We start from the raw sequence: 15758 nt of genomic DNA, 5'->3' as shown, positions 1-15758 counted from the left end.
TGGGAGAGATTAGATAAATTTATCTTAAAAGAATTAAATAAGAGATCATGTGATAACTTTTTTGGATATGGCCAAATAAGTTTAATAAACACATTAAAAATGCCAAATAACTGAAATATTTTTTATATATGACATTTTCTTATCTTATTTAACAAATACCCCTTAAATGAGTTCAACTTGAGTTTGTGAACAAGCTTAATTTTTAAGGTGTTTGGCCCGTTTAGACTCATGTACAAATTCATTAGAGGGTCATTTATAAGGTTGTTTATAAAATTATTTTGAGTTTATTTTAAAATATTATATATTCTTATAAATAAAAATTTTTGTTGTGATATTATTTAATATTTAAAAATATATCAACATATATTAATTTTATACGATCTACAAAAACATGCCCATATGTTCTACAAAAATAAGTCTAAAAATCAAACTTATAATAACATTTAAATTAAAACACATGAAAATACTTGTGCGACGCTTGCTTAAAACTAGTTTAATATCTATAAGTTGGCTTGAACTCGACAAGCTTTCAAATAAATAAACTCAAGCCTAATTTTTGAGTTCAACTCAAATTTATGTTCAAATTTAAGATGAATAAAATTATTTAACAAATACGTTTAAAATTTTAGTGACTTTATACTCGCATGTGAGGTGAGACCATGATTATCAAAACTTACACAATTTTTTAAAATTTATAACATTTATTTTTTAAATACCTTAATATTATCAAGTGATTTGATTTGGGAAAATGCTAGAGAGCCCACCGACGGATTTATCGAAAGGGATAAAAAGACCATTTTGCCCTCACGCCATGCTCTTTCTCTCCCTCTCCCATTGATTACCCCCTGCTCTGCACGTTTCCCCTGTCATGGCCGTCGATCGCCTCTTCGTCGTGCCTAATTGCAGTCGCCTGTCCTCATCTCTGTCGCCTCTCTGCTATCATCGCCATGCCTCGCTACATCGACTGTCGGCAAGCCAAGGCAAGACGACGATGACAGAGAAGTGACAGAGACAAGGCTAGACGACTACAATGAGGCGCGACAAAAAGATGATCGACGATCATGACAAGAAAAACGTATAGAGGGGGTAGTGATTTACTTTACAAATTTATAAAGTGAATAAAGACAGAATGATCTTTTTATCTCTTTTTGTCAGCCACTCAATAAGTCCGTTAAATTCTATAGAACGACTTTGATTTATTTTGTTACTCATGTTAACAAGTGGGTGAGAAGATAATTGGGTTCCAACCCGCTCCCCCCTCCTTGGCGCCGACATCTTTGATTGTTGCCTGCCTTGACCCGACAGTGTTAAGTCAACATCAAAGAACAAATCAAATATAATACTATCAAATTATCATTCTCCACGGTAAAATGTTTATTTTATGTTCCCTTTTGATAAAAGATATTTTAACACAATAGTATATACGAAGGGTTAGTTTTCCAGAAAGAACACCTTGGTTGCGTCCTAATTACCCAAACAGGTCCTAACAGATGGATTTATTATCTGTGAGCCCGCCAGCTGCCACTCTGTTCAATTTGATTTCTTGACGCTTACGCCTTCAATTTAATTAAAACGTGTTGATTAAAGAAAACTAGATTTCGAATCAAAGTCGTATCTGTTTTGCAGGCTTTGATGTTGCCGACATGACAACTTGCCATTATTATTATTATTTATTACTTCTGACTTATAAAAAATCCAAATTAATCACGTGAATTCAAGTTTTAAAAATATTAAAAGACTAAATTACCACCCAAAAAAAAAATCCTAATCTTTTGGTATTTTTTTTATTTAGAATTTTTTATTTTTCAATAGCATAGTGAAATTTTCTTATATTGTTGCAATTATGATGAATTTAAAAATTATCGTTACGACCAAATATATTGTTAGAGGATGACACGAGTTCTCGTCACAATATTTGAATTGATAAATTTTAAATAATAATTTTCATCTCTTGTTAGACAAATTTATACTATCATTTTTTGTGTAAATAAATTGATAATCCTTGAAATTCAATTTCGTTAACATGTGCATATTTTGTTTAGGCCATTAGTAGTAGTTTAATTTTAGATTTCCTTAAACTTCAATATTTTACGAGAGTTTTGTTTAGTCGAGTGTAGAGTTTTTACAAATCTAAGAGCAACTAATCTTATTCGAGATTAAGTAACTTGATTTAACAAAGATTATCTCTTAAAATCAAGGATAATTATTTGATATTGGCTAACTTCCTTTAATATAGTAATTTATCATAATTTTGATAAATTTGAGATGTCTCTCTTCTCTTAAATCTTAAAAAGATAATGAGTGAGTAAAGCTTATATTCTCATAATTGTTTAGAATAATTATTCATAAATATTGTTAAATAAGAAAATTTAATTATAAATAAAAAATTATATCTACATGATTATAAATAAATAATGATTTCTTTTTAGGAATAAACATTCTCAAGCTATCTTCGGCTAGCCCCAAACTATCTCTGCCTCCATTCTTATTATTTTGATAATAAATTACACGTATTTTACTTTTACATATTAATTTTTTTAATAAAATATTTTTGATTAAGAATATTTATTTAAAATGTTATATGCAAATATTATTTTTATATAGAAATATTCAATCTTTTTCTTTTTTACATAATTTTTGCTTAAAGAATATGTATAATATATTGTTTCTAAGAAAAATAAATTTCTTAGTTTTTAAATAATGTGTATTTGTTTCTTTAGGTTTTAAAATTTAAAATATTCTTATTAATTGATAATAAATATACTTTATTTTCAGGTACAATAATAGTGTTTTAAATTACAATTAATAGATAGATAAACTTCATCTGAAGATGAAGTAATTTATTTTTTTTAATATCAATCAATAATAGAGTTTTAAATTAAAAATAATAGATAAAGGTTATCGGTAGGCAAAGTGATATACTTTTTCTGATATTATCAGAAAAATACTCTTTATGTAATTATTTTTGTAGATAAAATATTTTATATTTTTATAAAATAAGATAAAAATAATTTCTAATTAAATTTGATGTTAAAAAAAACTGAAAATAATTTTGTTTTAGAAAACAAAAAACAAAAACAAAAACAGAAACTTCCCAAAATTCGATGTGAAGGAGCAGATGGTACTGTTTCTGTTCCTCTCATCAGAAGGTTGCTTGACAATGACGAGGAGCGAGAGCGAACCGTGTGTGTATATATGGATATAGATATATATATATATATATGTACATGTATGTATAGCGGAGCTTCGCAATTATAAAGAATGAATAATGATTCATCATGCTGAGGGTTTCGTGGTAAACTTGTTCACACCCATTGCCAAGTAAATCTCTCTCAATCCTTGGCTTCACGTTTCCTTTATCGCTTCTGATTAGCTTCGCCGGCATTTTAGATTGCCCTTTGAATCCTGTTTTCGGCTTTTCGTCTTTGGTTCTTCTCGATGTTTATTCACTTGTCTGATTGCAGGAACTAATCGATTCGATTTATTTGTCGGGAGCTGCGAAGTCGGGGCCTGATCGATTGTATCGTTTGTGGGTTTGCAGGGATTGGGGGCGTCTCTGCAGATTCTAGGGTGGGTCGGCTGTAATTAGGGTTTATTCGTAGAACTTTTGGTGGTCTGTGGAAAATTGGCTGTTTTTGCTGATTTGCTAAGTGGATCTGAGATATTTGGCGTTTCGCTGGGGATTCAAGTTTAAACGTAGGATTTTTTCTGAGAAATTGGGGGTTTATCAGTGCTGAGGTTTGGAATTTACCTTCTACTTGGCGGAGGGCGTATCTGGGAGGAAGTGAATTACTTGTAGTGTTCATCGTTGAATTGGTTACTTACATGACGATTTGACATTATCTCAGAGCTATGCTCGACAATTTTAAGGCTTTGGCCTTGAAACTTTCTTGTCTGAGCAGGGCGGTGTTGGTTGCCAGACTCTGCTGATATTGTTTTGTGGGTGTGGGAATCCATTATTTTCTAGGGGACATAATGAGTTCGAATGTTTCTGGAACTGTGGTCCAGAGGGGCAAACTTCTGGTTCATATTGCGGAGAATGGGCACTCATTTGAGCTGGAGTGTGATGAATATACTCTTGTTAAGGATGTCCAGCAGTTCATACAATCCGCATATGGGATTCCCTTAAATGATCAACTGCTTCTGTGCTTGGAAACGAAGCTTCAATCGCAGCAGCCTCTTTCGGCCTATAAATTACCATCTGATGACCAGGAGGTGTTTTTGTTCAATAAGGCCAGAATGCGATGTAGTTCAATGCCTCCTGCGCCAGAGGAAGTTGAAATCATTGACATACCCGACCCTCCATCACCATCCTCCTCCCACAACCCTCACCAGCTGGATGATGCTTCGGACCCTGCGCTTAAGGCATTGCCGTCATATGAGAGGGAATTCAGGTACCACTATCAGTGTGGGGATGCGATTTACAGCCGCACACAAGCAAAGCTTGAGATTTGTGAGAGACTCTTGAGGGAGCAGAAGGTGCAAGAGAGGGCTTTGGAGATTGCTTGGGGAAATCTGGACCATTTCTATAGGGTTCTTCACCAAAATTACATGGATTTCATTAAATGTTATACACAGCAGTATCGCAGCCATTCGAATCTTCTGTCAAATTTTGTCAGAGACGTGGAGAAATTGAGATCTTGCAAACTTCACCCTGCTTTACAAACAGATACTCGCAAATGCTTACTTGATTTTGTGAGGGAAGAGAACTTGAGAAAGGCGAAAGAGGAATGTAGCACCTCACACAGGCAATTTGAGCATAAGGTTTCAGAATTTAAACAGGAATTTGCAGAACTAAAGCGCAGCGCTGAACATTTGTTTACTAGCAAAACTTCATTCCTTATAAGGGATTTGGAAGTTACAATTAAGAAGCACCAGCGTTATGTTAGTGAACAGAAAAGTATAATGCAAGCTTTGAGGTCTCTCTCTCTCTCTCTATATATATATATATATATATATATATTCACACAGACGCACAAGATTGGTGACTTCAGAATTCCTTCTGTTTATTTGTTGGAGTGATCTTATTTTTGACTATCACTTGCTTTCCAGTTTTCTTGAAATATTTACATGGTCTAAGTTCACTGGTCATTTTTGAGAGCTGATATGGCTACAGTCTTTTATGTTATTCTTAGTGAGTGAGTGATTGATTTTTGAATTTTCCTTTTAATTGGTCCTCTTATCCATTTTTATGCTCATATTCACAAGGCCATGATGGTGAGACTAGATGTGTGTAAAAATGTATCCTTCCTTCTTTTGCTCTTCTAGCCTTCATAGTTCATATTATCTCCCATTGAACTTAGTTCTATGTAATAGGGTCAGTAATTCTCTGCTTTCACAAATATTTTCCTACTGCATAATCTAGTTGGTTATGTACATGTGTGGACACTGGGCCTTCAGGTTGGACTCTGTCTGGAGGTGATCTTTTTGGTCACTGTTTCCTTTTTTTAAAATATATAATGCCGCTTTATTTATTTATTTATTTATTTATTATTATTATTATTTTTTTTTTGGGGGGGGGGGGGGGTGTTCAAGTATGCTTATATGATCTTTGTTGGGAGAGACCTGCTTTGATTTGATGTTCATGCCTGCATCTTGATGAGTAGTAGAGTATTGAACATACTTTTTTTTGTTATGTTTGGAGTTGAGTTTATCCAACATTGTCCCTCATTTGGCAAAGGAAGAAAAGAATGGGGAAAAAATCGGAATGAAGGGTAGTTCAGCATGGTACTACTAGTATTCTTCCAAGTCTCTTAAAATTTGTTACTTTTTCTGTCCAAAATGCACATCTAGAGAATGAAGGAGACAAAAACGCCAATGAATTTTGTACAGCTTATATGCCAATATATAAACTTAACTTAGTCCTCATGCCTTGCTGGACTTTTGTGGTTGCTTCATGGCTAGAAGCTGTTTAGAAGACTTTGAATGGAAGGAAACACAAACCCAAATAGATTTCTATGGCTTTTATATATAAACATATATGCTTAGCTTAGTCCTTACCTTTCTAGGCTTCTGTGGTCACTTCAAATGGCTAGAAGCAGTTTAGAGGACTGTTTAGTGCTTGTCTTCTTTTTATGGCAAGTAGAGATGTACATGTGGAAGGGTTTTTTTTGGGGGGGGAGGGGGTTGTACAGTTTTATTATGTCTGCACCAAACGAGTTATCATTTCTTGTTTCCTTAGCTAGTATTCAGGCATGTAAAAGATGTTTTAAGAAAAGCATTGTCCATGTGGAAAGGAAAGGGATACCAGAAAAACACGTTATACTTTTACAGGAATTGTGTAAATATCCTTCATGGTTGTTTCTTCCCTTTTTTTTTTAACATTTTGTGAGCTCATACTAAGATGCTTATTGGTTCTTTCCCCTCCTTCGATGTTCAATTGTTGTGTTTCCATGTATAACCCTTGAGCAAACTGAGTTAGAGCTTGCTTAGTTAGTTGCCAGCCAAGCTTGAATAAGCAAGGTTGTTCAAATTCTAGGAGGGTGTCCAGGCAATCTTTTGTCCTGGCTGAGTAAGTGATTCTCAACATTCAAAATTCTGCAGGGTCTGCTTGAACATCCATATGCACGAGCAATTGAGGGATCGATGGAGTTTATCACCTAACATTTTTATAGCTATAGCTCTTTATAGTTTATAAAAAGTTTGAAATTTTGTTTTTTTTTTTTTTTAAAGCAATTTCTGTTTTTATATCTTCGATCTAATTTTCTTGGAAATCATATTAGTTGGAGAATAACCAATAGAGCAGTTTTACCTTTGGAAATGTTCATAGCTAGTTGGCCTAGTTCCAGTATCAGTCATAATTAAGATTTTCCATTTTTTATTGTTAGAAGAGCATGTTACTTCGTATTACTATTATTAAGATCACTTCCTAAGAATGAGGACATATCAACCCTTAAACCCACTATGTGGGTTCAGCTATGTTTGATTCAACAAGTTTTACACTATCTTTCAGCTATGTTTCATCCTTTACTTTTACGTAGTTTAAGGTGTACAACATTCTGGTTGATGTCTATATTTTCTGTCTGATGTATATCTGGGATGTTATCCATGTTATTCATGAAATTATGTACTCAAATGCATTTTGCAGCAAGGACGTAAATACAGTGAAGAAACTTGTGGATGACTGTGTGACCAGCCAATTGTCTTCTTCCCTCCGTCCTCATGATGCAGTTTCAGCCTTGGGTCCAATGTATGATGGCCATGACAAAAGCTACCTCCCTAAGATGCATGATTGCGACCGTGCGATTTCCATTCTGCTTGATTTCTGCAAGGATAAAAAGGAAGAAATGAACAGCTTTGTGCATAATTACATGCAGAACATTGCATATATTCAATATGCTATAAAAGGCATACGGTACAAGTTTTCTGTTTTCTCAGAAGCGATGAAGCATCAAAATAATCAATTTGAACTTTTGAAGGTTGTTCGTGGGATAGGCCCTGCCTACAGAGCTTGCCTTGCAGAAATAGTGAGGAGAAAGGCTTCAATGAAACTTTACATGGGTATGGCTGGTCAATTGGCTGAAAAGCTTGCGATAAAGAGGGAGACTGAAGTCAGGGTACGGGAGGAGTTTCTGAAAATACATGGTTCATTTATTCCTAGGGATATTTTAGCCTCCATGGGACTATATGACACTCCTAGCCAATGTGATGTTAATATAACTCCTTTTGACACTAATTTGCTAGACATAGATATGTCGGATTTAGACTGTTATGCTCCTGAATATTTATTAGGGCTTTCATTGAAGCATGAAAAGCATGGTAGTTTAAAGGGATCATTTTCCATGTCAAACAATAGTTCTCTTTCAGCTGAAGTTGAAGAGAATGCTGTTGACTTCCCTGAGAAATATGATTCAGAGGAGCAAATAGATGGTTCTGACTTGGTAGAGATTGCTGGAACTAGCAAGTTGGAAGTTGAAAATGCAAAACTCAAAGCTGAACTTGCTTCTGCAGTAGCTCGCCTTTGTTCTTTCAGCACTGAGATTGAGTATGAATCACTTGATGACAGTAAAGTTGATAGTTTGTTGAAAAATGCAGCAGAAAAGACAGCTGAAGCCTTGCACCTGAAGGATGAGTATGAGAAACACCTCCAATCAATGCTAAAGGTTAAGCAAATGCAGTGCGAGTCCTATGAGAATCGGATTCAGGAATTAGAGCAGAGGTTGTCTGACCAATATAAGCAAGGAAATAGGCTTCAGATTGATAAGACATTATTGAACTTTGCCCTTTCAACTTCAAAGGCTGGTGATAGCAAATCAGAAGTTTCAGCTGATGCTGAAGCCAATATGCCTTGTGTCAGTGAACCCATGGATGAGGTTTCTTGTGCCTCTAATTCGTTACATGTCAAATTAGGAAATTTTGCTAAACAGTCAGGCAAACCTTCAGAAGGGTTGGATGAGAACATGACAGATTCCTCTTCAATGCTAAATCCTCAGTTAGATTTATCAATGCTTGAAGTACCTCGTGATGAGGTGCGGGCCAATGTCAAAGATGAGAAAGATAATTTGACTGCAGAGTTGGGTATGGGAACCAGTTGCACTGCTGAGAGCATGTCTGAGCCAATAAATAATTTACCTGATGAAATGACAGCTGAACAGGCTTCAGATTCTAAAGATGCTTCTAGTGATCTTGTGCTGGAATTGCAGAATGCTGTTGCAGACAAGTCTCGTCAGCTTAGTGAAACAGAAATCATGCTGAAAGCTCTATCAGAACAGGTTGCAAAGCTTGAGAGGGAGCTGGAAGGAAGTCAGAAGCTTCTGGATGAATCTCAGGTATCAGATATGGAATGAAAATTAGTGTTATATCTCTGGAATAATTTCTGACTGAATCTTGATTTATAAACATTTTCATCTTTTGGGTTATTGATCAAACCTTTTCTGTTAGGTTATATGCATAGTTGTCAATACCGTACTGGAGAAGGTATTGGATTTGTCATTTGTATAATAGGTACTGATAGTACATGTACCATTTTGGATATATATTGCTATTGGTATAATATAAAGGATAAATGGTATAATATATAGCAATATATATCCAAAATGGTACATGTACTATCAGTACCTATTATACAAATGACAAATCCAATACCTTATTGCTATAATAAATTAATAGCATATTTTATGAAAATGTATACAATTATCATAAAATTTTATTTATAAAATGGAATAGAAGTATATAAAACTATTATTCTTGTCAAAACTATATAAGCAAATAATTTAAAGTAATAATATGACAATGCACTCTAATCAGCATGCACAGTATACAAAGTTAAATATACAATTGATGATGCAGCATAAAAAAAGGCGTCCCTAATGCACTAGACTTTCCCCTTTTGCGAGGGTTGGGGGAGGATTGTACTTGTATGCTGCCTTCCCCTTGTCTTTTTGCAAAAAGGTTGTTTCCCCTATTTGAACCCATAACATTCCAATCACAAAGGAACAACCTTGTTGCTGTCAAGGCTCACCCTTTGATGATATAGCACGTATGAATGTGCTATTAAAAATTTTAAATTGTAGCAAAAAGATGTAGAAAAAGAAAATGTTATTCCTATTTTCAATCTTTAAATACAACATAAGGAACCATTCTTTTGTTTTTGTTTTTCCATAACATATTTTTCACCACAAAATTGCAAATATATATATAAAGGATAAATGCCAGATTAATATACTTGTATATTATATTATATTACATAATATATATACATTACAAAATTATCTATCATATATATAATATCAAATTTGCAAGGAAAAAAAAAAAGAAAATATACAAATGATAATGCCCGGTTAATCTATATACTATATTATATTCCATTATATATATAATAGTTTACAAAATTATCATATATAATATATAATACTATTGTAGTATATAATATAAGTGGGGACACAAGCGTTCCCATTACACTAGGGACGTGAGTGCCCCTACAATGATAGGAGTAGGGATGCTGTTTCAAGGGTCTTTCTGTTGGCTGCCATGCCATGTTAATTTTGTCCGGTACCAATTGTTGTTGTCAGTATCACTAGTACCAATCGGTATTCCAGCCAGAACAAAAAATGTAATTTAATGTATTGGATAACTCTGGTATGGTAAGGTATTTGTACCCATGTTATATGTAAAATTTTGAGCTATTGTTGGTGGTGTTGGCTAGGGGATTGCCCACCTCCAGTGCTTAGTCTTATTTTGGAAAGTTTAACCATGAACACAGATTTTTATGATCCTTTTACAATATCATTGTAAATGAAATTGTTGAAGTTATGCTAATCATCAAGTTCTTGTCATGTTTATTCTTCTCTTCTCGCCTTCCTCAGTCTCTGACTTGATCTTTTTTTTCCTCCCATCTGAGGGAAAAAGAGGAGAAACGACACTCTGTTATGAGATTCTGTGAATTTTTTTTTTTTTACCTCTAAATGTCTTTAAGCATACCCTTGTTTAAATTCTTTATAGCTTTTTTTAACAAGCAAAGATACACTACATGGAACTGAAGAGGGGGGGGGGGGGGGGGGTGCATATGACCAATCCTTTATATACTAGTGTACAAAAATCAGTGCTGTTTAGTTGGGGTATTTTTGGTGACCTCTAGGAGTGAAGCTTGATGAATATTTGCTTCTGAAAAGGATAATTTTAGGAATCCTGACATGTTTTTGGCGTTTGATTAAAAAATAAGAAATAAGTGATTTGAATAAGACGTCTAATGGTACTAGTCTTGCTTTTAAGCCCTTCAATTGGTTTAATATGGAAAAAGTTTGGGAAGTTCTTGGTGTTTATTTGGTCCTCTTAAGGCATAGCTGGTTTGTGTCATAGTATAAACCCTTTTTCCTTTAGGGTTCTCATGTTAGATGATAGTGATTTGGTTGAACTGAGTGGTGGCATGGCATTTAAAGTGACGGTCAGGATTCATTCTGTAATGAATTCAGAGAAGAACAAAATCTTCTATGAGATTTCCTCCTGTTTTCCCTTTTATCTTTCATGTTCGAATTTCTAATTACTGTTACTGCCAAGGGGGATATCTTAGATTCCTGTTAAGACAACCTAATCAATTTGAAACTTAAAAATAGGAGTTTTTCTGGTAACTGTTGGTCCCATTTTATGTACCAGTAGAGATTTTATATTTCTTATAGTAAAAAATTTGGAATTATAGTTACAAATTCAAAAGATTAATTGCATGTCAAAAAGTGAAATAGCACATTTTTGTGTATATAGAAAGAGAGAGAGCGTATAGCATGAATCAGTCTTGATGACTGAAGGAGCCAAGGTTTTAATTATATGGTATCGATCTCATTTTGTTACAGGCAGGTATTGGAATCTATGACTGAATGCACAAGGCAGTTTAAAATATGATGTGTGTCATTTTTAGGTGTTATGGTATGTGCTGACCGAGAATGGTATTTGCTACTTTGGTTTAATATGTAGTTGTGAAAAAAGTATTGTAATTCTGAAGCATTGGACATACTTGGACATTAATATGGTGCATCTAAGAGAACATTTTTTTAGCTTCACATATTTTCCAGTATGAGCAGTGAGGTAATATCTAAAACCATATCATCAGGAATGAGCTGAAATCAGTTTCCAAAATTTAAATCATCTATTTTTCCTTTCTATCCAGTCACTTGACTGGCTGCCCCTGAAAGAACATCATGTTCTTCACTGTATTGGGCAATCATAGGATTATCCTTGCCATTAATGCTCGAGACTTGTGTTGAAAATGTATATCATGGCTTCTGAGTTGACAATTGATTATGTTATTGTTACATAATATGAAGTTACTTCTGTTACTGCTGTACTCTGCTTGTCTTTTCCACATCTCACAGAAAATGGCTTGCTAGTTCAGAGAAGAATGACAGGTTGCCAAGATTGTTGTTAGGATGTTTTAGTGATCCATATTAGAATGGTATTTCTTAATTTATGTTACTAAAATCTAATTGTTGTCATGAAAAATATTGGAATCTAATTGTTGATGTAAATGTTTTTTTTGGGCGGGGGAAGAAATTTGGCTTATCAAATCTAACTAAAAGGGTTAACAAATTACTTTTTCATGTTTGCACCTGACATGAGGTTCATATCACATAGAGGTGAATAATGAAATAACTAGTGTAACTGTTATAAATGTGAGTCAACAGCTAATTAACTTGGTTCTCATTTTTGCAGATGAATTGTGCTCATTTAGAGAATTGTCTCCATGAAGCAAGAGAGGAAGCCCAAACAAATCTTTGTGCTGCTGATAGGAGAGCCTCAGAATATAGTGCACTGCGTGCCTCTGCTGTAAAGATGCGTAGCCTTTTTGAAAGATTAAGGACCTGTGTTTTGTCTGGTGGAGTGGCCGGGTTTGTTGAGTCACTGCGTGCTCTAGCTCACTCTTTGGCCAAGTAAGTTGATTAAAAATTTGTTCCTACCATTTACGTCTTCTCACTTCCTCCTTTTTGGTATGTTTGTGGCATTCCTGGATCATGTGAGTGGTTGGTGCATCGTATCATTTCTCAAAGTTCCATTTCTTCCAATCCTTTTATGCCTCACGTGAAAGGACTTGGTACGTGTGGCCTATGCACTGGCTGGGTTGTTATAGGAGTGTAGACCCTGTCAATGGACCCTTTGTATCACTTATTTCTTCTAGACTACACCATTGTACACTTACATTCTCTATTTTTATTTGACATGCCATAAATAACCTTTTTATTATAATTATCTAACAAAGTGAAAAGACTTCAGATATGTGACTTGCACGTGTTGAAGATTACCTAAAATTCCTTTTTCTAATATAACAAAAGTTTTGCAGTGGCTTTAGTAATCCTAACATTCCTTTTTCCAAGAATATATTGTTCAGTTAAACATAAGAAAATGGCAGCCCTTTTGGTACCAGAAGAGCATTTTTGTTTTTTCACAATGGTTGATGATTCAATTAAAATCTCTTTTTGTTAGCTGAAGATGGCAATATAAATGTCTTCATTTGATAGTGTTTACCTGAAAGTTCATGGATCAAAATAGAATTCTTGAAAAAAAAAAAAATCATATATGGAATTGAGAGCTAGGTAGCTTCTAACCCTCAGAAGGTTATCTATGGGATTTTAAATAAAATTAAGGGCTCTAAATGTGCAATTTTTAGTTCAAGACGGTTAAGTGGTATAAATGTATAAATAAGGGGTTGTAGTTAACCATTTTGTTGAGATGACCAGAATTGTTATTTCTACATCTTTATTTAATGGTGTCCTCACCTCTTCTCTGGTACTAGGGGCAGTTTAAATATGCTCTTTTACAGTTCAGGGAGTTAAGTGATGCGGGTAAATAGGTGTAGAGGATTCTCTGTAATTAACCACCATTATTATTACTATCATCATATGATAAATAACTGTTGTTTTAGTTTTTGACCATGGAAAATATTCATTTAGTGGCAATGGTAGATCTGTGGTCTTATCCAATAGGATCAGTGTGCTGCACTTCTAGGTTTCATTTACTGGTGAGGAGTTGGACCTTTAGTTTAGTTATCAAAGGTTCAAAGCTGACAGGAAGATTAAATTTTTGAACTCATGAACTAGGAGTTTTGTTGAAATTTTATTAGTATTAGTGTACCCTGTTATAATGCAGTTATTTTTTACCAAATAAATTCCAATTGGCGTCGACTAAATGGCATTCCCTATGACTTTCAGTTCTGTTAGTGATGCTGAAGACGATGGCACTGCTGAATTTAGAGAATGTATCCGGGTACTTGCTGATAAAGTAGGTGTCTTGTCTAGGCATCGGGCAGAGCTGCTTGAGAGATATTCAAAGGCTGAATCTACAAAAGAGCAAATGAAAAAGGAGTTGGAAGAAAAAAAAGAGTTGGTCAACACATTGTACTTGAAGCATCAACATGAGAAGCAGGTAAGTGTCTAGTTAACATTCTTGTCATTTGCATTTATTATAGTCTCCTTGCATAACCAAAGGTGGTTAAATCTGGGCCTCTCTGAAACTCTTTGTTTTACCAATTAGATGGCTGATAAATAGGAAATAGCTATCAGTTGATCACCTATGTCCGATATGTAGCTGTGTTACTTAATGCTGTAAATATTTTACTTAATTTCATTGGCAGTTGTTGGGGAAAAGTGTATAACTTCCCCATCTGCTATCCTGAAAACTACAACAGAGTTGTTGCATGGTTCTTTCCCACAATGCTTAATTTAGTGTTGTCAGCATAATGGCAAAAGAGAGAATTTTGTTACATAATTCCTAGTAAAGGCCCTTTCTTGGCCACTTCAACCACTGAAGAGCTTCTGCTTAGTGGAAATCCAAATGGTTAGAATATATCCTTTCTTAGATGACTCATGGATCCCAAGTTATAGTTTTGACTCTCTTCCCACAGGCAACACAATTTGATAAAAGCTTTTCATGCTATTTTCCTCTTTATTTATTGCATTTTGCTTAGTCCAAACAAAGCACCATATCATCATGTCACAGGCAAACAAGGAGAAGATATCTTTTGGCCGCCTGGAAGTCCACGAGATTGCTGCATTTGTCCTCAACTCTGCTGGGCATTACGAGGCAATAAGTCGGAATTGCTCCAACTACTACCTGTCTTCAGAATCCGTGGCCTTGTTTTTGGACCATCTCCCGAACCGCCCTAGCTATATCATTGGTCAGATAGTGCATATTGAACGGCAGACTGTAAGACTACCACAACCTTCCTCGGTTCAAGCAGACCCTAATAGAGATCAAATAGATACGGGAACCAGTCGGTTGACCTTGAATTCAGGATCAACTTTCAACCCATACGGTCTCCCCATTGGCTGTGAATACTTCATAGTGACAGTAGCCATGTTACCTGATACCGCCATTCACTTGCAGCCTCCTTCCTGATCTTGCGAAAATGAAGATGGACATGATGGAAGAAACCAAATTGTACATACATATAAAACTCGAAACCTTTAACTAATAGCTAAATCCTCATGCTGCTTTCCTCCTGGAGTTGATTTGCCCTTATGTACAGCTGATGATTGATTTGGTTTAATCTCCTCTTTGTATATAAAGCCAGCCATTCTCTTGACTTGTCATACAATGTGAATATTTATCCCCTGGTAGGCTATGCATGTAACATAAGACTTTTCGTTTCAGCCCGGACTATTTGAAACTGTGCTCTTTGCAGGTTTGGACCGAGTGCTCTTCTGTCAACTATGATTATGATTCCTCCACTTACCATGTTTGCTTGTTTCCTACCTGATTCTCTTTTGAATCTTTGGTGTGCAATATTTGTGTTGATCTGCTGAAAACAGTAGACCAAATAGTTTATTTGACCGACTTAATCCCCCGGGCAATTTACTTGGTGTTTGTCTTTCGTCCTGCCATTTTGAAACTGTCATTTTCCTCGTCCCGCAGAGACCTTGTTTGATTATGAGGGCTGAGGGCTGAGCATAGAATGATTAGGGCCTATTTCCATTTGGAAACCCTGTTGTTTTTAGTTTATTTTTTTTAATATTGTTTCCAAAATTTTAGTTTAAAAAGCAAAGAGAGGTTGGCTGTGTTCTTTTCGGTGTTGATGCTTCTGGTTTTTGGTTCGTCCAGAGATGATCTTTTGCTTCTTTTTGCCTCGTCTCTTTTGAACCTTTCTGATCCAAAGAAGGTTCAGCAACAGCCAATAAAGTGTTGCCTGAGCCCCCCACCCCGTCTTCTTTTGTTTCTGTTGCTCTTATTCCTTTATAATTTTTATGGTAGTTAATTATGTTTTTTGAAGTTGAACAATATATATATCCTCCCCAATTTAAAAATTATTTTTTATGCAACGTATTCCTATATTTTAT

General features: G+C 34.9%; 1 protein-coding gene across 3 annotated transcripts; it reads left to right on the top strand.

Annotated features, from left to right (window-relative positions):
• The first annotated feature begins 3148 nt into the window (after window positions 1–3148).
• On the top strand, window positions 3149–15391 carry LOC127806591 (autophagy-related protein 11). 3 transcript variants are annotated; one of them, XM_052343977.1, is made up of 6 exons: window positions 3149–3321; window positions 3465–4919; window positions 7088–8768; window positions 12142–12359; window positions 13635–13848; window positions 15107–15391. In XM_052343977.1, exons 2-6 carry the CDS (start codon window positions 3976–3978, stop codon window positions 15179–15181), a joined length of 3132 nt encoding a protein of 1043 aa, XP_052199937.1. In that variant the 5' UTR covers window positions 3149–3321; window positions 3465–3975; the 3' UTR covers window positions 15182–15391. The 3 variants fall into 3 exon arrangements, with proteins under 3 accessions (XP_052199937.1, XP_052199934.1, XP_052199935.1); XM_052343974.1 differs by lacking the exon at window positions 15107–15391 and adding an exon at window positions 14422–15074 and having other exon boundaries at window positions 3152–3321; XM_052343975.1 differs by lacking the exons at window positions 3149–3321; window positions 15107–15391 and adding an exon at window positions 14422–15074 and having other exon boundaries at window positions 3328–4919.
• The last annotated feature ends 367 nt before the right edge of the window (window positions 15392–15758 follow it).

This window comes from Diospyros lotus, chromosome 7 (genome assembly GCF_014633365.1).
Source record: "Diospyros lotus cultivar Yz01 chromosome 7, ASM1463336v1, whole genome shotgun sequence".
NCBI classification, from domain to species: domain Eukaryota; kingdom Viridiplantae; phylum Streptophyta; class Magnoliopsida; order Ericales; family Ebenaceae; genus Diospyros; species Diospyros lotus.
Note: the sequence above shows the minus strand (reverse complement) of the source record. Positions and strands in the feature narration are given on the sequence as shown.